We start from the raw sequence: 25,829 nt of genomic DNA, 5'->3' as shown, positions 1-25,829 counted from the left end.
TGCCATGCTTTTTAGGATTTGACAGGAGAAAATATTTCTATATTAGCTAGTATGGCATTTTTTCTCTAGCCCAGGAACCAGGGGGGCAAGGGCCCCCCCCCTGCCCCCCCCCCCAAAAGACGCCCTGTTCCATAATATAGACTATAGTCTATAGTCCACCCGAACTACTATTTATTGATTAGCCATTTAATTGAAATAGAGAACTAATCAAACTAATAAATTTATTTTACAAAACCTTCCACATGGTCTATTCTTAACTAAAACCATTGTTGAAAAGACAATGGTGTCAATTAATTTAACAATTTAAATCAATAACTAAAAAGAAACAAAAAATATTTTTTAGAAAAACTAATTTTAGCAAAGCAGTGAAATATGAAAACTCAAGGTAGACTAAACAGTACAAATTAAAAAAGTGAACATTTATTTCTTATACAACGTTACAAACTATTATTAACATACTCTGGACGCGTGTTTTATTTTGCAATCACTGGCTAAATGTAGCTAGAGTGTCACCCAATTTCAGCCACCACTCTGCTATGCTAGACTCGGACACCGAATGTTGAGTCATATTCTCCACTTCTGAGTCATCTTCAGACTTGAATCGTCATTTTCTGTGCTTAACCTCTGAATTATTATGCCTATAATAAAGAGAAAATACAGTGAAAGAGGAGCTGGAAATTAGTCGAATGGCCAACAGTAAATAAAATTACCAATAAATAGTTATTTGTGTAACTAGTGAGCAAAGTGGCACTTTGCTGCACACGAGAGCAAAGTAGTATGATCTCGAGTGCAGCAAAGGCCTTTTGCACTCGTGTTATACATTAGCTCATATGCACATTAGCTATATTATTATATTTTTCCTACAGTCACTATAAAGCATATAAATAATTAGTCTTTCAAACACTATACAACACGTTTTTAGGTTCAGCTGGCAACACAAATAGGTGCCCTAGAGAAAGTAGTCCCCGGTCCGTATCACTCCGCTATTTTTTCCTCGGCAAGCAATGTGCTCCTCGACTTGAGAAAATAGTTCCGTATATTTTTGTAATTTGCAGTGGTTTCTGCGCCTAAAAAATGCTTTAAAGGTATTTTCTTGTTTATTAAGATCGTAGGAATGTTTTAAAAACGTTTAAAAGAAAAGTTCAGAAATACCGAAAAGGGAACATAAACTATAAACACGAAATGACAGGTTAAATCTTAGTTATAATAGTCAATCAGCTACTCATAGTATTATTATCTTTAAGTGTTGCCAACCTATTTCGGATTACATGCATAATAGAACCACGCTGTTTTGTGTTGTTTCGTTGGAACCCTGATGTGCGCCAAAGTATAAACCGTACGACAAAGTTTAAACCGTAACACAAAGTATAAATATGCAGCAATTAGCAGCTTTCTGTACTATAAACAGTACAGGGAAGCCAACTTTGTCAAGTGACTGTAGGAAAATAAGACTTTGTAAATGAGTTATTGAAATATTGATCATCATATCGTATATAACTTTAAATAATCAAGAGGGGGAAGCAGGGTACATTGGAATATTAGTTGACATATTTATAAATTATTCTGCTCCATTGTTTTAACAGAATTTTACAGAAAGAGTTTGATAATTTGTAAGGAATCTTTAAGTAAATTTGTTAATCTTGGTACTGTATAGGTTCCAGAAAAATTAACCTGCTAAATATAACCTTCATTACATGGCAATACGTTTGTAAGCCAAATATAATATATTGATTCCTGACTAAGGAAATCATCTCATATTAACCAACAGTGAAAAAGTACCAGCAACAACCAGTTTTAGTAGCCCAAACAGACATAACTTACTGGCTTAACTAGACTGAACAGACCTAGGAGAATCTATCTAGTCAGTGAAAGTAAGACAGAAATAGAAAGAGTGGATGTTTCCATGTTAAATTGGTTATAAATACAGTATAAGCACATTCTTCGATATCATTGCAGATCAAAATCACACAAGCAACCAAGATTATCACAGTAGCAAGTTTTAAGTGGAAATGTGAATTGTAGTTTAGTCATGAGATGAAATATTATTAAAGCCATCCATCCTTATAAGTATCATATTATAACATAATGACTTGTGAACACGATTTCATAAAGGCTTTTTTGATATTATATTTATTTTTAATTATTTATATGTAGCTTGTCTGTTTAAAAATAAATAAAAATAGGTCAACTATAGAAATTTATAAGATTATTGTTTCTACCCTTTATCAAAGTAAGCTTATCGGGCAACATACATGATGCAGATGTTTATAATAGAAATTTTCTATCATTCCAATTTTTAGTTCATGCGAGTAGTAGACTCCATGCTTGGTAGTTAAAGCTAACCGACCTTTACATTCTCATTGTTAATGCATTTCTAGCTATATCATTGAAAGTAAAACATACCTTACTGTCCTGAAATACCACCTTAGCTGGAGAGGGCTTCTATTGCTTTATTTAAACCTTTCATTGCTTGCTTGTACCTTTTATTAATTGCATTAAACAAAGAAAAATGTATTTTTTTATGTAATGAGAAATATTTGACACGCAAACTTAACTAAATGGAATGATTTTTCACTTCTTTTAGTTAAATATATTTTGTTTTAATCTGCTTTGCATATACTACTGGTAGCCAACCTGACGTTTTGGACACTGCAAAGCCTAAGTTCACAACTGTTAGTAATTTGTTTGACAAAATTAAGTAGAATAAAAGATTTAGGCTAGAATATTTCCTAAGTGCAGTAAAAAGGACTAATTTTAAAGCCTATTATGGATATTTTAAGTATGACCAAAGATTACATATATGTAATCTTTGGTATGACTAATGAGCACTATAAATACATATTGGAAATGAAAACCCATGGTTGGGTATTTAATAAATGATGGTAAAAGTAGTTTGGAAAACTGTATACTTATTAACTGTGTTGTCTCTTTGCTTTCAATAATTACCTTTCATTTATTTGAAAAAAAAAAATTAAAACACTAATAAACAGAATTTAACCATAATTTTTTTATTTACATGGCAAACACAGACATGAATTTAAAAGAAAAAAAAATCATGCTGTAAAATGGAACTTAAAAAATAAAATCAGCAGTACAGAAAACAAACATTTAATGTGTTTTCAAACAGTTCATATAAATCCAAGAATATGAAATTAAATAACTTGAACAACCAACATCTTACAGATTCTCACACATGTTACATAAGGAACGCTAAGAGATTCTTTAACAATCACGTACAAAAATAAGGGAAAAGTGATTTTTTTAAAGTTCCAAACCTGTACTAATGCTTTGTGATGTCACATAAACATAAAAACAACAGCTACAGGAAGTGATGAGAAAAACAAAGTGAATAGATAAAATAATAACCTCAGAGAGCGTTTGATGAGTATTGAAAATAGTCTATACTTAATTACAAAATAGTAACAACTTTTAGACATCTATGTTTAAAAAATAATTTTTTCACATAGCTTATATGTAAAAAAAGAAATTAAAAAATGCAAAAGGGTAGTGAAATTACAATTTTATTTTTCATTTTATACCTCTAAGGATTAGTGCAAATGAAAGCGCAATGTAGATTGTAATAAAAATCAAACTGTTTAAAACATAAATTTGTTCAAAACTATTATCAATAAGAAATACTGGTAAATATTTTTACATTAATATTCTATTACCATGTGAGATTCGTACTATTCAACACTTTCTATCATCATCGCTTTTGAACAGTGATCAAAATAAATAAATGTGTATAAAAAACTGATGATGTGTGAACTCACTTTGGGAGCGTGAGGACGCTCGGCTGGACAGATGTTTGACTACGCTCGTCACTGGAGCACGACGGAGCCTTGACTAGTTCTACATGGGGGATCATCCTTCGCTTGGAGACCGAATACACCCAAGCTACTCCGGTGGTGATGAGCACTAGTGAGGCGAACCCTGCGATGACCAACACCCAGACAGGTGGGGACTCGTCCAACTCCACCACCTTCGCGTTCTCCGGACTACTCAGCGCCGCTTGCACACTCTTGTCTAACGACACCTTGGAAACTCCGACATCACAAGCTGACTCCCTTACGTACCTGAACCAAGTTCTATTGACGTTATCGTTTATTTCGGTTCTTCCAGTTTTTGATCTATGAACAATGTTCTTGATGGGTGCTGTTTTCTTGTCGAAATGACACCAAAGTCCCTTCTTTCTTTTGCCTGTTAGAGAGCGGATCTCTTCAGGTGTTGTTCTAGAGCCTATCAAGACTCCTACGTCCCCCTTTACTTGCATGGCCCACCTCCACATGTCGGCAATGTTGCATCCACATTTCCAAGGGTTCCCGACGAGCTTTACGCCGGTCAAATCTCTGTTGTTTGAGAAAACGGAGGGTTTGATGTAAGTCAATCTGTTTGAACTTAAGTCGAGATATTGCAAATCAGGAAGATTCCTCAAAAACTCAAGAGAATCTTCTTTAGTTACAGTCAAATTATTACCGGCTAGTAAAAGTCTTGTGATATTGCTGAAAGAATTTAGTACTGCTGGTCTGATGTAAGTCAAATTACAATTGCTCAAATCCAAGGTTTTCAGTCTTCTCAATTGTCTAGGCAAAAATGATCCGATGGAAGGAACAATCAATGGATTATGTGCTAGCCTCAGTTCTTCTAAATCTGGATAAGTAAAGTTATCAGGGAATACAGTTGAATTCAAGCGGATCAAACTACAGTTGTTGAGTTCCAAAACTTCTAGTTTTGTTAAATTTTGGAACAAACCAGGTTCTAAGCTCTCCAAAGGATTTCCAGACAAAATTAATGTTTTCAAGGCTGTCATCTTTGAGAATGTAGTTTTTGACACCCTACCAAGATTGCTGTTGCCCATGTTCAAATATTCTAAGGTATCTAGAGGAGACAAGAGTCCTGTAAAGGCATCGTTCAATGGATTTTCTGAGATATCTAGTTCTTGTAAGCACGAAAATCTGTGGAATGTGTCAGCGGGTAATCTAGTTAAACTGCAGTTTTTCAGAGACAGTTTCTGGAGGCGAGACAAAGGTGCTAGAGCGACAGCCAAATCTGCGGCTGAAAGACGATTTCCAGTCAGTAACAACGTCCGTAGATTGGTCGCATTCGCAAAAGCATCCTCGGACAGTGGGCCTTTCAATCGACAGTTGGACAGATCCAAGTAGTCAAGATGTTGCAAGTTGTTGCTCAAGGTAGAAGACACATCCAAATCTCTCAGCTCATTCTCAGCTAAAATCAAACTTCTCAAGTAGGTGTTGTTCAAGAACAGATTCTCTGGAAGGTTCACAATTCCAGACCTTCGAAGATCCAGGTACTCTACTCTCATTAGTGGCCCTAGGACTAAAATCCAATCAATTGGTCCAACCAGATTGTTCTCTGACAGTTCAAGCCTTTTTAGATGTTCATTGAGAACAAAAGCCAACGGGTCGATTCTGGTTAAGCTGCAGTTTTTCAGTTTTAGGTCCTCTAAGCTCATGAGGTCATCAAATATCCCAGCCTCTATTACTCCCAGAGGGTTGCCTGAGAGGTCTAGACGGTTGATAGCTGTGATGTTTTGAAAGAAGTGAGAGTTCAGCTTTGTCAGGGTACATTCACTCAAGTCCAGGTAGTGGAGAGATTTAGAGTAGATAAATGGTCCGTCTACTGGCTCAAGAGGATTCATCCCCAGCTCTAGTTGGATCAGACCAAAGTTGTTCCTGAAACAAAACACCCCGAAATATAAAATTAGAATAGTAATAGTAAGGGATCTCTAAAAATCAAATTGCCAAAACATGTTTGAACTTACACCACTCAAGGATATCGAATTAAATACCTATGGAAAGGAAAAATGTACAAAGAGTTTAACTATTAGTTTTATAAATGGCTAAATGAATATGCTTTAAAACTATGAAATTAGCTACAAAGATTTAACTGTGACATATCGACATATGTACCATAAACTTTGACCAACATCTTAATTTATAATGATGTATTTTGTGATTGACTACTTGTTCACATGTATGGTATAAAGTACTTGTAATATACCCAACCACTTAAAAAAAAACTTAGTTGGAACAAGTTGACATATATATTACAAATACTGCTTGCAATTAAATCAGGACAAACACTTCAGTATCTTTTATGCGTTCTATCACTTCCTTCAATTGAATCTGAACTAAAGAGTTATTTCAATAAAATTTATTTCTAAAAAAAATTGTCTTAAGCTTTCTGTCATTTCATTTTAATTCTTCTTTCTGTCATAATTAATTTAACACATTCATTAAAGATAGTCACATGACCTGAAGTACACAGGTGTGAGGGACCAGAAAGTAAACAAGTTACAAATTTTTATCTCAAATCTTAAAGAATAGGTAATGAGAAGTTTGTACTATTTAAATTTACAATATTTATTTTGTCACAAGTACAAATACCCAAAAACCAATCCCCTGAGAAATCAAATCGGTAACTTTGGTCATGAAATTTTACCACACAGGTGACGGTTTCAAAATTAGTTTTGAAACATCTGTGATCCTCCGCTGTCGATTTCAATTGGATGGTTTTGTCAGGGAAGGGGGTTTGGTGAACAACCTTACTTAATTAATCCGCTCTGTACCGCGGAGGTGACATCTGCCCTACAACTACGGCTGCTAATTGTGAATAGCAGATTGCATAAACGCCGTCTCTCAGCACTCGGCTTAACTCTGTTCTGTGTTTGTCTTGTGGCGTTTAATTGCGTTGAGTCGGTGAGATAATTGCATCTATGTTTAATTCGCAGAATCGGAATTACAAAACATTCCGTTGCTTCGACTCTGCCTCGTTTGCCGGATTTAGTACACACGATTTCAAAACATGATTGCGTTGTGTTTGCAGAGGATTGGTTTTCAGTGTAATCTACAGATAAATGTATATTTAGGGCAAAACTGTTCCTTTGGTTCATTTCTGGGAGTATATTAAAGAGGTTGGATGACTGTAGTTGCATCACTAAATTTTCTTCTACTTTTCGTTTTAACTATTGGTATTTTTTATATTGAACCAGGCCGATATAGTATAAAATAAATAAAAGAAGATAGTACACACCAACAAGGTTCTTAATAACAAGATTATTTACAGAGCCCTATCGATTTGCACCTAAATTGGATGCTTTCATTACACAATTCCAATAAATATATTTAACTTAGTTTAAAAACAAGTATTAAAATGTTATTAGCATCTTTTAAGAGTTTATTACAGTTCAAGGTATTAAGGCTTTTATTAGGATACATACTTAGGCCTAATTATTTCAAAGATTCCCACAACAGTGTTAAACTTGGAACCTTCCTCAAAACCAAGAAATATAGCCAGAAGAATATTTAACAAATCTTTGTATTGATCTGGCATCTGAATAGTAAGTGCATTCTCGGTACATAAGTATTACTGAATATTCAGTAAATTTGTTATGACCAGCCATACCCCATACCATACCCCTTATAATATTGGTCCAAAGAAGAAGAATAATCTCATTAACTTACTTCTGTCTAGGTTACCATATAATGTTTGAAAGAGTAATTCAAAACTTATTTGTGGTATCATGATACATCTTTATGTGTTAACCCATAGTGATTTCAATTGTGGTACAATGCAACTTTTAATGCAGCAAAATCTTGGGACGAATGTAATTGTGAAACAATTTTGCTTTGTAATCAGAATCCTGTTAAAATCCTGGAACAGTACTTACACAAAGGCTTCAGGATGAACAGAGTGAATGTTATTGGCCGTCAGATCGATGTCTATGAGGTACATCAGGCTGGAGAAGTCATCCTTACCAACGGTTGACAGCATGTTCTCTGCCAACTGAAGACTACGTACCTGCAACACCAATGTGATGTAAGAACACTGTGCAATGTAGCATTGGATTTTATATTTACAAGTACAGTAGAACCTTGATAAGAAGACCCTCGAAAACAAGTCACCCAGCAAGTATCATTTTTGAAATCCCCTTGAATTTACTTTACCCCAAATCACATGTTATTGCAAACCTCAATAAGGAGTCAATCTTGATTACAAGTCTCATTTAATAATCCCCTTGAGAGTCTTGTTATCAAGGTTCTACTGTATTTACTTGCCAGTTCATAGGGTATGTTTCCCATACATATAATACTATTTAATCAATCTAAAGTGATCAATTTCTTGGCAGTAAAAATTGTTATGAGAATTGACAGTCAGCAGATCAAATTACAGGGGTCTTCAGAAAAAACCCAGAAGATAGGGTGATTTCTAACTAAAATAATCATAGAATATTCATAGATATTATACCGGTAATCATTTCATGTTACCAGAGCTGTCCTATTAAGACCCTAGAATAGTAGGGATTAGTGTAGCAGACATTGCCATGAGAGGGGTGGGATAAATCTTTAGTAATATGAAAAAATGTTAGATCTCTGAACAGGTTTCTTTTAAAAAGTGTTTGTGAATATTTATTTTAAACTGCTAGGTTATAGCATAGATAAAACATACTCCCTTAGTAGATTTCTCATCCTTATGGAACGGCTGAAGACAATTTTATTGTTAGTTCATGTACGGTTTATGTAGAGGTCGTGTTTTGTTTACAATTTGTTTCCCGTTATTACAGCCATTTAAAACCTCGTTTAACCAAATAATACGATCTAATCATAAACAATAACTTGTCCCCTAGTTATATAACCAAACAGTAAAGCACAAATCAAGAAATTAACCCTAAAATATCGGAAACAAAGTTTCATCGACACTAGCGCCTTTGTGTCACGTACATGAACTAGACACGAAAAACGTGCTTCAAAATTTACAATGGGATGAGAAGTCTACTTGTGTTGGTTGGTCTATGGTTATAGACAATAACACAAAAAAAAATCTGTGAAATGGCTGATTTACTGGTCCTCTTCTGTTTAGGAGGCCTGAATTCAAGACATGCAAACATCAATTGCAATTGCTACGAGGAAACTACGATGTGGTGGTTCTATATCTTGCAAATCAGTCCACCAATCAAGTAACATCTCTCTAAGGCCAGGGACACACTTACCGGCGAAACCGCCGGACGCCGGAGCAAGTTGAGATACACAGGAAGGCATTAGCCGGCCTAGGCACGTGCGAAAGTTGTGGCCGCTCAGGGCCTCGCATTTAGTGTTAAATACAAAAAAATTTTAATTCTGTGAATTTTACATTAGTTATGTCAATAATGAAAAAAAGAAAAAGGGGGAGTATATATACTAAAATTAAGCATTAAGATTTTTGTAAGTTATTATTAGGAGACTATTTTTTTTGGTAGTTTTTTGGGCTTCCCTATGAATGTTTGCACTGGGTCACAACCCCTTAAGTCCGGCTCTGCGAGATAACTTTGCAGATAATATCTATCTAAATCAACAGCTAAACTAATTAAGTTTTACTTTAAACACAGGAGAGTCAACACACGTAATTTATCTATACTTAATTCTCTTGAAATTAACTGCCATACCTTCAGGTCGTTGGGGAAAGGTTCGAGCTCCCTGAGGTTGTTTGCGTTCATGTTCAGTAGGTACACGCCTAGACTGAGGCCCTCCTCTACTGTAGGCACCGAGGTGAGGTTACTCTCCGAGCAGTCAGTTACCCAGTTGATGCGCCAGTAGTGACAGTCACAATCATCTGGACAGTCCTGGTCTGGGAGCTCGGCGCTCACCTGCGCCAGCGCCAGACAGGCCACCAGCCACACCGTCCATGCCATATTCATTGTCACACTAATGTACACTTGCGCTTGAAGTTAAATATGTGGTTGGGGTACTTCAATCCATGTTTCTGCAACAGAAATGTTATATTGTTAGTTTAAGCACAGGTTTTTTTGGTGACTGTGAAAAATTCGATGATATCGTCGAGAGGATGCTTTTAGGTTTTAGGTGTCAAACTAGGTAACATACTAATCACAGATCATTGAATCCATGTGTTTTATGAGTAAGAGCATTGACATTTAGATACTCAGATACTTGGGTGCACATCCTATCTTTATTGAGCAGGTTTCAAATAAGAATTCAATTAAAATATAGTTAATGAACCCTACTGCCAACATTCTATTGCCTCTCTATAATATTCCACACTATAGTAATGTTTATGTTTTATACTAATATGCTTCTATCCATGATCCTATAACATGAATTAACCTGAAGACATGTTAACACTTAGGGGGTGCCTTAGGTGAAATATGATCCATTCCTGAGTTTTTCTAGCAATAGTGATAAGTTAATTATCTTTTTTGTAGATGAATGTGATTTATCATGTGACAATTAATTGATCAATTGTCAGTGTTTGTGTCAAAAAAGTGGATGGAAATAGTGCAGAGGTAATTTAATTCAATGTCAGAAAATTGTAAAAATATTTTAACATATTTTTAAATAAAAAAATCCTATGTCTCACACAAATTATGACATTTACAACCCTCATATTGTAAAAATCCAATCTGCAGAGCAATTCCTCTTAATAACGTTCATAATACTCCTTTTTGAAGAATTTTTGTATGAAAGAACAATACCTTTGTCATACATGTATGTTAATAACTTTTACAGTGAAAATGTTAATATATTTTCCTACTAATGTTTTAATTTAGGTGTTCACGTAATAGAGCTCTATTACGTGAATTTCCTCAATTGCTCAAATTTCCTAATAATATATTTTTTATATATATTTTTAAAATATTTTTTTTATATGATTTTTTTAATTTATCGTTTGTTTTTAGTTGTACTTAAAGTAAAACATTATATGCCAAATGCTTCTTTGAGAAACTCCACAATCATGTAAACTTTGTAAAATGCAATGAACCATTTCTTTTAACTTTTACAGAGATAATCAGGTTAACCAAAACACCTCCCGTAGCATTTACAAGTGTCAGGTGTGGGTGTCGTACCACAAAGTCAGGTGTTTACAGTTCCATTTAAATATTTATAAGGGCTCAGGGAGTTGTTTATGCGGACTTCTCACCTCCACTTCCGGTTCCGTTCGATATTTCCGCAATGTGATTTCCAATTCCCCGGGGCTCCGACCTTATTTCCACTCCCGGCTGGCTTCTTATCTTATTATTGTGTCGACCCCTCGTGGGACCGGGCCACGTCCGACAAAACCTCTTTACCAATTTACCCTTTTACTCGCCATTTCGTCTCCAGGTGCCAAAAATAACATTGGCGAAAATAATAACTGCAGATAGAGTTATCGGGTGGGGATTGGTATTTTCGTTTAACAGAAAAAAAGATTATAAAGATAAATGTTCGGATTGGTATTATTTTAAATCAAATTTTCCTTTCTTTAGCTATTCAGACCCAAACGTCAACAAACATTTCATTATATAACCAAATATGCATAAAACATCGGCGTTATTACTATGTAGCCATCCGATTTTCCATATTTTAGTTTTATGATTTTCCGACATCTATGATTTAGTTCTACATACATCATGTTAAGGTCCGCTCTAAGATAATCGGTGACCGTGACCATGACGAAGAAATCTATGCTGAAAAGAATACCTAGAGTAATGGTTTAATCGATTACAGAAATGGGCTAGGTAATATATTTTCCTACAGTTACCTAACAATGTACATGTTCTCTCACTGATTTGAGAAAGCAAAGTGGCCAATTCGCTCATCAGTGAGACAATGTTGACATTGTCTCACTCTAATTACTTTGTCTCACTCCAGATTTGCAACGAGAAGGCACGAAATAGTGAGCGTGTAGCATGCAGGCAACGTCGTATGCGCGCAAAATACGTTGGCAGCACTGGCTGTAAATCAGCTGGTCAGCTGTTGTACTGTTGTATTTGTCACTTCACATTAAATATTATATTAAAAGTTCACTTCTGTGTAAAAATAGGTTATGTTTCTACACCAATTTATTTGTTTTATGGTAACTGTAGGAAAAGTATAACGTGCAACTCGAGTTCAAAGTACAATTGCCTCACTCGAGAAACCATTCCTCACTCGCCTACAGCTCGTGAGTAAGGATTTCTCTCGAGTGAGTCAATTGCTCACTTTTCTCACTAGTTTACTGGTTTTTGGACATTTTTTGTTTTTGGTTCGTGTGATTAACTATATTTTCGTCTTACTGGTCTACTTTTTTAACTACATAATTCACAAAATTAAAACTGCGTATACACTTTACCTTTATAGCTTATAAATCAGATGTAAAAATGATATCCGTCTGTCCGTTTAGGTGCCCAGGGTAAATACTTTATTAAATAAATTTGTAAACGCTTTATAAAATAACCGTGTCCAGCTGAGAGTACTATAACCAACCAAAAAATCTCTCTTCGTGAGTAAGAAGTGATTTCAATAAGTTTTTGCTATGCGTTTAAATCAAAATAATTTTCAATTACCTAGGGACTGTAATCTTTAGGTGATCATACCGTGTCCACTTATCAAAATAGCTGCACAAAACTTTTACGCCATACTGCAGTCAAATTACTGTTCAAAGCGGTCCTTATCAACGGGGTCGGAAGGATTAATTGCAATTTTAATGAGTCAACCGCATTTTTACCAATGTAAACCACTCATTGTTTAAGGGAGTGTAGGATGATATGTACAAATCAGCCACTTAACAATAAAGCTGCATGCATCTTTACATACGGCAATAAAATGACAGTCCGTCTTAACAGGGTCTAGAGAGAGTTAATTACAAATTCAACGAGTCAACCATATATTTTACCCATGTGTAAGATATAATCTGTATAAATCAGCCGCAGCAGCCGCACAGTGGTATAATTGTAATCCTATCGGAGCCTCACACACATGGTGCTGGTGCTGGACTAGGCTTACACAGGATTACCCGCAACTTGCTACAATCTGCTTACCGAGACCGACTATTTATCACACAGTTCTACATGTATCGACGTCTGCGGCGCTACAAGCCGATTAATTTCGTTCTGCAAGTCGACGTTCGACGCAGTGTAAGCGTCCAGCTGGTGATGAGACAAGCGATGCTTGATAATCCGATCGGAGGATGGACAGATTTGAGCTTTCTGGCGATGTAGAAATTGTTGGATGGGAAATTATTTTGATAGGTAAACTTAATTGGACTATGTTTCGAAAGAAGGAAATTTCGAGAACAAGAAAATATTCAAACTAGGAACAAAGTTGCTACTGTAAATTGAAAAACTAGTATATTTTGGTCGAAAGACAGGATTTGACTAATTTAAAAGTAAATCGTACACGATTTGTTTGATAATCGTGTTCAAGATGAACGCACTTTAGCATTATAGTTGACGTAAAGGTTTTTGTTAGGACGGAATTTTAAAAAGTAATGTTAGATTGGGGAAGATTTTAGCTAGAAACATTTTAAAGAACCAACGTAATTCCGGAATGTTTGATCATTTGGAAGAATTTAATTTTTACAAAATTTTCAAAAACATTTTTTTAAAACCAGCTTCATATTATGGTGGTCAGTATCCAGGATTTATTCAGCTTCAAAAGACGATTGGCTACAGAAAACAACTATAATCATCGGGGAAGGTATAAATACATTTCTTAATACTTACAAAAATGTAAAAATATTGTTTCTATTACATTTTCAAACAAAATTGTATAAAAATGCGCTTATTTATAACAGTCTTTAAAGAATATATTTACATTCCTACTATCTTGTGAAAGTTTTGGTGTTAAATGGATTAAACATTATACATTTAATTAATATAAATGACTCAGAGAAGTGTTAATGATATTCATTAAAACAATTATACAAAAAACTTGCCATACGCTCAATAAGAGTGAATGGTAATTTCAAAGCGCCTACAAATACGCCTACTGACACGAGAGTACAGCACAGTGTTCAAGTTGCTGATTGTATAATGCAGGAGTCGCGAGGTAAATATTGTGCGGGAGAAATTCCCTCGGTTGGCATCACTGCAGCGTTGAGAAGAAACTCGGACGAGCGAGTAAACTGGAGTCTGGACATACAATCTGTATCATAGCTTCTGCATATGTACTTATAAGATTGGCGATTGCTATGTCTAAGAAGATATGTAATTTTTTTAGATAATAGCTTAAAATAAATTATAAATACATGTTACAGATTATCTGTTAACATTCGTCGAGACGATTATTATTACTAACAACCATCATAGTTTATTATGTGAGATAAAGTTCGAATTTACTAAATCCCGTAAGTATGTAGATTGTACTAGTTTATTGGCGTTGAATGTCACACGTGTTTAAAGTGAACATTTTAGAAAGACTGCACAATTGAATAAATTAACACAATTTTTAAAACTATTAGCGTTTGGATTTATACGAATAAATAGTTAAAATACCTTTAAAAACTGTAAAATGATCCTTTTTTACATAAGACGAGCTAGGGTCAAGCCTAGGGGTTTTCCTGAATATTAAAGCATTAATTTTTAAAATCTCAACATACCTGCGGTCGTGGTGACCCAGGATTGAAGAGGTTGTTTTAATAAATTAGTGTTAACTTTGAAAATGGGACCTTAAAAATCTAATTCTTTGGTATTATATCAGAAAAAAAAACAAGTTTACTTATTACAGCAGTATTACATGTATTTTTAGATTACATAATTTTACAGACTAATTTCATATGTGAAGATACTACAGTAACGTATTTTAAGACCATTTAGGATATTGATACACAACAATTATGTTTGACTTTCAACTAATTTAGAAAGAAAAAGAAACAATACACTAAATCTAAATTCAACTCCATTACCACAACGTACTTTTTACGACCGAACTTTCAAAGCTTACTTCGCAAGTCTACAGTATCTTTCCAATTCAAATCAGGGGGGAAATTAGCCTGGCGAAGTAATCAAGAGACTTTGTGCGTAAAAAAGTTGTCCGGTACAAGCGGGATAAGCGGAATACGATTGCGGGAATGGAAAAAGAAAGTGTCATTTGCATGGAGTGGTCCCGGCGGAGCGATCAGGCTGATTGTGCGGGTATCTGAGACTTGCATTTGCATTTCCCACTCCAAAGTTCCCCCGTTCCTCCAACACTGGACCGTCGGAACTGGAACTCGACCGGTTATGCGATTTGCGATTACTCACTTGAACAGTTTCAGCTATGCATCTGTATGTATGGACAGATCATGGTGAATATCACATAAAATTGTTTCGGTGTATGCCATTTCCGAGTTCGGATACAGCTTGGATTATACATTCTCCCTTATAGATTTATTATAATTTGAATCAGCTTTGGACAATATTAAGGGTTGTTCCGTCCAGTTTCTGTAGAAAGCGTTTTTTGTTTACTATTTAATTTCTAGTTTCTCAACATATTTTGAGACTACATAGTTTTATCAAAGTAAAACTTTATATACAATTGGTTAGTCTCTGATATTGTAATCAAAGAGTGTAGAAAAATTCATAAATTCTACCTTAAAATTATAAAGAACCATAAGTCAACATCAGAGAACTCAAACGTTACCAACGTGAAGCGCAAGCACCTACAAACATGTTTCTAAGAACAACAAAACAGGTTGTGAAGATTACTCGCAATATTCTACGTAGCTGATACCAGGGAACACATTTTATGTGTCTGAACCATCTGCGGTCAATTGTTCATACAAATAGAACCTAGTTCCTCTATTTTCAATCAAAGATTTTCCTAACGCACAATATAAGTGTGATTATGAAAATCACTGATCTACATAGTTCGACCGAGCAACATGTTAACAGACAAGATGAATGTCGAGTTTCGAAAGTAGCAACAGTGTCAGTGGTCACTTGGCAGTTGATTGTCAATGACGAAAGTACACTGCAATTAGAGTGGGCGGATAGTTCGTCACTTCCCTCACCTACACACTGTGCTGCGGAGACTACTGGTGTAACAGCCAGTAAAAACTCTGGCGGAAAATGGGATCGAACCAGCAAACATTCCTACTTGACTTCCGAGACAAATTATAACCAAGCACAGTAATGGTAGCTTCTTGTTATCACGTTATGTAATCAAGTAAAGATGACAAAGTATGTGAAATTTTAACAACTAAAATAAGAAGTTTGCTGTTTCTTTCAACCTTGCATTTGGCCGTTCACATAGGCTACGGACATATGCGTGGAATGTATCTAGCAAAGCAAGGGGTGAGCCGGTACAGAACCAGGGTAAAGTGTAATTATACAATGTAGTGGCAGATTCCAGGATCCGATCCCACGACATCGCTAAGGATATGTTTATGAAAAACATGTTGCTAATGAAAATAATACAATTTCTGAATACAATGAGGATATACAGCATAAGGTTTTGACGAGTGACCGAATTCAAGAGGTTCCAATGCGAGGCCAGTGGCCTTGTCCTTTAAATCGCGACGAATTGTGACCGCGACCCGACTCTCCTTCCGTGTGTCTGTGTGCAGCCACAAAATGTGACCATCATGATACAGTATACAATCAAACATAGGGTACAACCATCCAGGTGATAGAAGTACTGGAATATGGCTAAACACGATTTAATCGTGCTTTGCTGTAAACATAAAATGTTTGCGAAGATAAAGCTTATGTTGTGAGCGTCTACTTGTATTGGCAGAACTATAATGATACGTTATCAGTAAACTGGAGAACTAAGACTCTGTACTTCCTGTTTGGGATACCAGAATAAGTTAAACTTGATTCACGGAACTCGTAGGCCTACTGAGCTGACAACGTTGATTTCTTTCGAAGTATAAGCTGTTGTGCGCAACTGTTCATATTTGCAAACTGTAATCTCAGATGACTCAGGCCCGATGGGAAACTCCAGAACGTTGAGGAATTTAGTCTGGGAATCAACAATGTTGACGAATCGGATTCCAAACAAAGGATTCAATAGATAAAATTGATGAAACCTGCAGAAATTCAAGACAAAAGCAATAGCAAAAAGACTTTCTTATATTTGAGCCAGTCAGCTACTTGCTCTTGTGCGGATATGTCTAATCAACAGGCCTGTTTAGTAAAAAACCCCCGTTTATGTTTATGTATGTGTACGTCGCGTGTGACAGTTTGTGTTTTTGTATATTAACGACGCCACTAAGGCTGAACGTCTGATGATGGCATGGATATGCTGAAACGGCCGTAACAATGTTACAACTTCTATGAGCTGATTGACGAAGGTAACCTTATTTATTGATTTAGTCACAAGATCAGCTCAGGGGCTAAAAAAATATGGATTTTAAAAGCAATAGGTTTGTTCAAGTATGGTTTCGAAACACCAGCAACCAATGTAAAAACCTCAGCTTTGCAATCATACGGGGTAATCAACGTTATCAACGTAATCAACTGATATACAATAGTAGAACTTTGTAAATATTCAAACGCTTTAAACGCAATTCCAATGTTAATCCATACAGACTTACAAAAATACAACAGTGACTTCAATAAAGTGTTAAAATGTCCTGAGTGAAGAACACAGGAGATAAAAGAAAACAATTTGTATATAATTGATATAGTAGTTAATTAATTTCATAATAAATGTAATCTCTTGACTTGGCCAATGCATGTATTGTTAATCTGGCTTAAAAAAAGGACTTTGACTTCAACATTCCTCCAGAAAACTGTGTTGTATGGGAAAGCATACGACGTATAGATCTCGAAATCTTCAGCTTATGATTATCGGCTCAACACAACAGCCTAGCTTACATCACAGAGCATTACGGGGAGATTAGATAAGCGCACTTTACACCAAATTGGTGATAAACTTTGGTAACGATGATAACGTGTATAAAGCGAGTCGAACACGCCTCGAAACAAGGTGAACACAAGTTTATGGGCCCCGAATGGGAAATACTAATCCGAACCTGAGCCAAGGGGTTGGGTTATGTTTACAATGCATTATTTTGATTACTCAAATATACTTTCGTTAGTTTAAGATGGTTCTGAGACTTATTATGTAAAAAGTATTAAACCTTTTGAGCATTAAATGTTGTACGAAATGTCCTATGTAAAAGAAGGGAGTATGTTTTATCTATGGTAAAAGTACCATGTAATGCGCACTACTGCTTTAAATGTTATTATACATTTTAAGCATTATTTAAGGTACAGTTTGGAAGTGTGATATTAGGGGTTTTCAAACAAACCTAGCCCATCTCTAAGCTATTAAAAAATAAACCTGTAAATATTGATTTGTTTTATAATGATCAATATTCAGTGTACTCATTCGTTATATTTGGTAATGAAAAATATAATTTATGTATTAAACAGTTATTTTAATTACACAGGCGGAGTAAATGTTTTTAACAGATGCTTAATTTTACTCTTAAATAGTTCTAGCTATTTGGCAACATACATACGTGTAGAATTATACATGAAATGACTCGTTGCGCAGGTTCAACTATAGTCACAAGACTTCAATTTTGTATCAAGGAAGTAACTAAAACACCATAAAACCATCTCTGATTACATTCGTGAACTGAACTCAAGATGAGAATGAAAAAGGTTTAATTCCACATCAGTCGACGTGTAAAACAAATCAATACTCGATACGAGAAGGATACAGAGAAATATCGAAAGTTCAGAGATACTTCCCCGCTTTGGAAAGGTCAATAGAAAAGTTGCCGACGCGGCGGAATCTCTCTCCAAACCGACTTTTCAAAGTTGGTTGCGCCTTTTAAAACTTCCGACAGAGAACAAGAGGCGGTAATCACACGGGAAATAACATCTGGAGACCGAAATGGATAAAAGACACTTTCCCATGTATCGAGTGGATAGAATAAAATAACATGTTTTGTTGACACTCTTAATCAACATTCCAATTAAATAAGAATTTAGAAGATTTAAATACCTATAGTACATGACACTAGCATTACTCGAAATGTGGCGTACTATCTATGTAATAAATAATACTAAGATCCAAGAACAAATCGTAAATCACAAACTAAAAAAATGGAAACAAATAAAATTGTATGGAAATGTCTAGATAAATGTCACAAACAACAAATATGTAGAAAAATAAAGAATTATTTACATCAAAATAAATTAAGTTGAGTTAACGATGATTACATCTAGAAGTAAAACATTTGATATAGTTTACTTTTTAAAAAGTTTCTACGTACATAAAATGAAATATAGTTTTGCTACAGTCACCCGACAAAGTAGGCTTCGTTGCACTGATTATAGTACAGAAAGCTGCCAATTGGTGCATTTACTTACATCGCCGCACATGTTTTACTTTGTCACAAACCAGTATTCCAACCAAACAACACAAAACAGCGTGATTTATTAGGAACGTAATACGTGTAGGCTTGAAAATAAGTTGGTAAAACTTAAATATATTGCAACTACGATCAGCTGGTGCAGCGTTTCCCATTTAGTTCAATGTTTGGATTTAACCTAACCTAAAAACATTTGTACAGTGGTTGAAAGACTAATTATTTTATATGGTATTATGAAAAATATAATGCGTAACACGAGTGCAAACTGCCTTTGCTGCACTCGAGAAAACTCTTGATTTGATATAGTGACAAACTGTCATAAGAGGTTTGTTTATATTGTGAAAAAATATAAAACATCACAATAAACATTTTTGGACTTTTTGCGATTAGAAACAGTTGTCAAGTTTAACTTTGTTTAGTAGTTTTAAAGAGGACGAAACTAATCAAATGAATCCTTGAACATTTTCTTAGCTACTAGGCTGGTTTCTAAATGGATGGGTAAATAATTTGACTGTAACCGATATGAGGATTATCGAGCGTAGCTTGGAAGTTGATCCTCGCTTAAGTGATGAGCTCCGAACTAAGTTTCAACCAAGAGCCGCTAAGAGCTGATCAACCCGCGTTTAGGCAAAGGTTAAGAGCAGTAACAGGAAACTTAACAACATTTAATCGGCTAATTCGTGAATGATAGCATATTTTTTACACAAGAAAACTTTTTTTTCAGTTTATGTTTAAAGATAAAGATCGAGGGTTGGAAAGACAGTTTTTTCCGTGGTAATGAAATATACTAATCTCATATTTTACTATTATTCAAGCTTACTTATTTACAACACAATTGGCAATTTCTTTCCTTTTTCAGTTTTTCAGCTCCTAAAAATGGTCCCACCTTGGATAGCTACTATAAACAGACAGCTGTTACTTAAATGTAACATGTATTATTCCACCAACAAAATAATAAATTAAAAATATTTAAAACATATACTGTAGATCTATTACCGTACAACAAGAGTAGACTTCTCATCACATTGTGTTGGTTTGTCTATGGCAACAGGTAATACTGTACCAACGCAATGATTGATATAAAATAGGCAATTGGAATTTATTGGATTTTCAAATTTGCAAAACTGTATATATTAGGAGTTTTTATTTCATTGAAATTTCATTAAAAAAATACATTAGCCCTATATCTTACTAAATTACACGATAAAAAACACAATCCGACAGATTCATTAATAAGAACTATTTTTATATACTGCAACTGAATCTTTGTTTACTCTTGTGATAGAAATGACTACTTAAGATCTGCAACGCATAGCATTAAAAACAGTTTTTCACTGCAATAGATTATAAATAAAATAAATTTACTCGTAAGTACATTGAATTGTATTACTTACGGATTCAATGATATTTTCATGAGTAAACCGTTAACCTTATCACAGAAAATAAGATAAAATTACGAATGCACGTATGACTAGAGCGACAGTAAAGAAATTAAACTAAACATCACCACAGTACTAAAGTTATAGGCAACGTACTGTGTTTTCATCGTCCGTGCCTTATCAAATGTGTGTGAAAATGTGTCACGACTTTTCTCTTACTACCGGACGCAGATGCAACAACACCAGAGCAATCAACATGACCAGAACTGAGTATGAACTGAAATGTTGAAACGCGTACTCCACTAAGGAACACGATTTAAAACGTCAATAAAATACAATATTTTATAATTCAATCCACCACAGAACTTGTTTGATTAAAATCAAACATGATTGCTAATGTTTGATCGACTTCGACTGGCTAACAAGGAATATGACGTATCCTCTGACTTGCTGCCAAAGTAAAAATATGAGTATTGCACCGGTTGCTCCATGTTTGGCAAACATTCAGGCATTACTTACATCAACCTAACACAACACCATCGCCAAGCCAAACAACCCACGTTTCTAGCCCAACGTTCTAAAAAAGGAACCCTAGTTGGAGTTTGTGACTACCACCATTGATACATCCATTAATAAAGTGATTCTGGCCACCATTCGAGCATCTGGCGCAAGTGATTAAATTATTGTGTATTTATACACGTACTGTGTGTTCATTTGTTGTGTTTATGGCTACCTTACGAGAATCTGGTGTAAGAGACAGAATTATCGTGTATGTGGAACTGTAGTATTGGCGGCTGTGAGTGTTTGTTTATGTGTTTATGGCTACCTTACGAGAATCTGGTGTAAGAGACAGAATTATCGTGTATGTGGAACTGTAGTATTGGCGTCTATGAGTGTTTGTTTATGTGTTTATGGCTACCTTACGAGAATCTGGTGTAAGAGACAGAATTACCGTGTATGTGGAACTGTAGTACTGTAGTGATACACCTACTGTGTGTTTGTGATGCGTAACGACGCGCAACCGACACAACCTTGGACACATGATGTACCTGGCACTGTGACCATCGTCCACACACTACACCTGGTCAGCCGGTGTATGGGCTAGATAAACCACACAATAATGCATAGAACCATACGATGATCAACAGGAAACACAAAAAACACAGAAACACAGAAACACACACATTAAATCTACTACACAAACCACACAATAATGCATAGAACCATACGATGATGAACAGGAAACACAGAAAAAAACGAAAAAACATAGATTTTACATACTACACAAACAGCACAATAATGCCTAGAACCATACGATGATGAACAGAAAACACAGAAAAAACTAAGAAACATCGATTTTACATACTACACAAACAGCACAATAATGCCTAGAACCATACGATGATGAACAGAAAACACAGAAAAAACTAAGAAACATAGATTTTACATACTACACAAACAACACAATAATGCATAGGACCATACGGTGATAAACAGGAAACACAGAAAAACACAGAATCATAGACTTTACATCTACTACACAGACCATACAATAATGCACAGAACCATACGATGATGAACAGGAAATACAAAAAAACACAGAAACATAGACATTACATCTACAAAATTGGTAACTAAGTACTCAACACAAGGCCTACTCCATAGAACAAATTTTAATACAAATACCATACAACGATGCTTTATTACCGATTTATTAATTTCCTAAAGTGTTAAACGTGTTAACACTTTATATTAAGTGATCATGTTATAAGTGTTGAAAACGTGGTGTTGAAAGAAAAATATAAAAATTATGATTTAAAAGCATTTAAGTACATACTTATCCGTTTCAGTCTCCATTTGAAACGCATTATTTTAAAGTGTTGTTAAAGTGCGATACAACATTTAGTGCAGAAAACTAAACAATCAATTTAGTTGAATACATAAATCGACGGAATGAGGCCGCTGTACTAAATCCCAGGATTATGCCTTCACGTCCTATATTGTAGGGGTTTGAAATTTACTTGGAAAACTTTAACTTGCGACAAAAACTCTGATAATGTTACTGTAGCTGAGTTTATCCCCCAGGTATGATACAAGGCAAATACATTTAGTGCACAGAACTTAATAATCAATTAGCTGAATAAATAAATTGACTCAATTAAATAGTTGCAATCCCCGGGGGCGGCGCGGCGGCGGTGTTTGTTTGGCCAGACTGCATCGTCACCGTCGCCGATTAATTGCATCCTCTGTTTGTTCTAGGACACAGTACAGACTGCAGAACCGACTGTCCCTGGGGGAGGTCTATTGCATTACGTCATTACTGAGCGACAACGCGACGAAACCGCTTAATTATCTAGCCGAACTTCTACATGTTTGAAATAGTTAATTAAGGTCCATCTGATTATAATGTTAGGACTGATCCTATACGAAAATCTACATCTGTGTTACGTGAAGTGGTACTGAACTGTATTGAAAATACATCCTGTTCGACTATTTATTTGACAATTAACTATTGTACGGATGATGTAAAAACATTCCATAGCTGTTGACATAATGAATTTTTGTTAACTAAACAGTAAAATATAATATTACTAAAGATTACACAATAGTATTTATTTGTTTACCTAACCCGCCGTGTTAAACTTCCCTATCCCAAGCGTGATGTATACAACTTCCTTACTTCTCGAGTGATGTAAAGTTGAACAAAAACTCACTCGGTGATGTAATGAAACCCATTTAAATAACATTGAGTGCTTAACTTAAAAAATATACCTCTATGGAGGCATCGACGTTCAACGCTAGAAATCAGCTGTGCGCTTGAATGTTATTGTTATGCTTTAAAGTATTTTCCTAACCTAGCTTTTGTTTGTAAAAGAACGTTACTGTTAGACGATGAGTGAAATGGATAATGAAAAATATTGTACGTAAACCCATGTATATTGTCGGGTCAGGTAAAATCTTGTACGTTACACGTTGCGCAAGAGCGTGTTTACCTGCGTGATGTAAAAACGCTCTTACTACACTTGTAATGTAAATAGCTATTTTTAACTGCGTTTACGTATGTTTTTGGCATATTTTACGTTTTTACGAGAACCATCCAAACCCTAGTCTTGTTACTATCTTATGCTGACATTAGCCCAATGCCAAATGGCATCTTGGTCCAGTAAAGATCTCGTTTGGAATCGAACCAGTGTGCTTCAGATTTGAAGGCGAGTACAACACCACTCGGCTACCCAGACAACTATAATCATAGATTATTGATACCTTTGTTAGCTTTTGGCCGATGTATAACAGCAACCAACATTTAACAAATGTTTTTAGAAATTCAAGTACACAAAAGAGCGAAAATGTCTGTGTTTGTATATGGAATACATTTGCCCTTTATAAAAAGGTCTAGTTAATTTTTATGGAAAATGCAATTAGTATATTTGACAAAGTTTTAAAGTATTAATATGTAGGCCAAAATAGTAACCCTCAAATCTGTGAGGCGAGAACCTATACTCACAGAACAGCCAAATGCTAAAAAAAAAAACACCACGACTTTTCTTGATTGGAAAAAGATACTTTTAAATTCAATATTAATGCAAATTTGAGCAGATATTTAAACACCTCACGCTGGTGCAAGGTAAAAGACTAAGAATGTTGATGTTTTAGTTCTTTAACGGTATGTTCCTTGTGCAAACGAACAAAGCAAAGTAGCAACAGTGTTTTTGTGAAAATTACATAAATAAGCCAATTTGTGAGGCCAGTTTGGAGATATGAAATCACGCGACTTGCAGACCTTCAGAACTTAACCTTCACCACGGCAACGCGACAACAGAGTACATGGAACATCCTTATTTGGTGACCTTTGACTTCACATGACATGCTAACCCAAGGTGGAAAAAACTGAAAAAAATATCAAATCCGTTTACAGTATCCGATTGAGTTATTGTTACCCTCTCAAGTAATACGGTTTTCACCTAAGACCTCTCGATGAATTTCGCTACGGAGTGAGTGCTACGGTATGTTTCTACAAAATTTTAAGAAGATAGGCCGGGATTTACTGAAGGGAGTCGTAATTATTTTAAGACACTAAAAATACGAAATCCTGGTCTTGTTAATATCCAACGTCGAACGTTTGTTTGACAGCATAATTAGCCCAGCTTAAAAATGTCATCCATATGACCAGATTCAACCAAACTTGAGGTCCAACCAGTAACTTAAATATTAAACTCAGGCCAACACTATGTTATGTGCACGGCTACACAGGCAATCTTTTTTATGTTAATGTTACATACAAATTTAACTGATTATAATCACTTGATATTTACACATAACACAGTGTAGCACTTTAATAATGTAATTATCTCTATCTCAACATTATTCACTCATTCAAACCGACTACAAACTAAAAGTCCAGACAACACAATCCACCATTACCACACATGTTCACGACAATTGTTAGTCCAGATTTATGGGTAAAAGAATACATACTGACGTACGATTATTGGGTAGATGTTTGCAATCTATGTCTAAATTCACTTAAATCAGTCAACACTTAAACAGCTTGACAATGTTTCAAAGGTGTAAAAGCGCAGGAAACCTGACAATGAGATAATCACAGTGGTTTTCCCAGTCACCGGTTACAACCAGCTGAGTGTTATGCAATGATGACCGTATGTTGTGAACTGCACAGTGCAAACCTCACCACTTCACAGTCTAGACACTGTAGCGCTGAGGATTGTACAACAATATAGTATCATGGTTGTTTATAGTTTCATTTATTTTCTTAAGTATATCTTGTAAGTAAATAGTCAAAGAATATTCATACGTCACATTTAGAGCATGTTTCTTCTGCTGGGACCAATAAGCCAGCTTCTAGCACTGGTACAGAGTCATAAACATCGTCCTTCTGCGTGTATTAAGGGCTCTCCCTCACCAGTCCTTGGAAATTTGTAACTCCCATCTGGGACAGGGAGGTGTCTTTTGTCAGTGTTACAACGAGCACCACAATGTTCGGTTCGCAAAGCTTCAAATAGGACGTGAGAGGCAGATCCCTCCACGTATTTCATTAGTTTTAGTTAGAGTTTAGTACAACCACATTATAGTTTCAATTTAGCAGATAACAGTTTTGATTTATAATGTTTAAAACTAATATTATATATGGTATTTATCACAAGAAATAAGTCATTGTTCATTTCAAGTGTTAGTTTTTATCATACCAAAACATCAGAGCACCGCAATAATAATCTTAAACAGAATTGTAAATTTACACGGGTAGAGCCAGAACATCACCATGACTTCACTAATCCTTTTGATCTAGTAGCACTAAGCGTTCTAGAAAACCTTGACATTACAAAGAACTTCAAACAGTTATATCTGTAGATATGCCGGAACAGAGTAATT

The 25,829-nt window shown here is 35.2% G+C and overlaps 1 protein-coding gene across 3 annotated transcripts in view; it reads right to left on the bottom strand.

Moving 5' to 3' along the window:
• Positions 1 to 406: 406 nt before the first annotated feature.
• Positions 407 to 25,829, bottom strand: part of LOC128988839 (carboxypeptidase N subunit 2-like) — a 37,625-nt gene continuing 12,202 nt past the window's right edge. For all 3 annotated transcript variants that reach the window (XM_054410528.1, XM_054410527.1, XM_054410529.1), the window contains exons 2-5: positions 9,443 to 9,759; positions 7,691 to 7,821; positions 3,774 to 5,693; positions 407 to 638 (exon numbers count right to left, since the gene is read on the bottom strand). In XM_054410528.1, the coding sequence (XP_054266503.1) occupies positions 605 to 638; positions 3,774 to 5,693; positions 7,691 to 7,821; positions 9,443 to 9,694 (2,337 nt within the window). In that variant the 5' untranslated portion in view covers positions 9,695 to 9,759 and the 3' untranslated portion in view covers positions 407 to 604. The remainder of the gene's footprint in view (positions 639 to 3,773; positions 5,694 to 7,690; positions 7,822 to 9,442; positions 9,760 to 25,829) is intronic.

This window comes from Macrosteles quadrilineatus, unplaced genomic scaffold (genome assembly GCF_028750875.1).
Source record: "Macrosteles quadrilineatus isolate MER2022 unplaced genomic scaffold, UCM_ALF_1.0 Scaffold_3__2_contigs__length_128488019, whole genome shotgun sequence".
NCBI classification, from domain to species: Eukaryota; Metazoa; Arthropoda; class Insecta; order Hemiptera; family Cicadellidae; genus Macrosteles; species Macrosteles quadrilineatus.
Note: the sequence above shows the minus strand (reverse complement) of the source record. Positions and strands in the feature narration are given on the sequence as shown.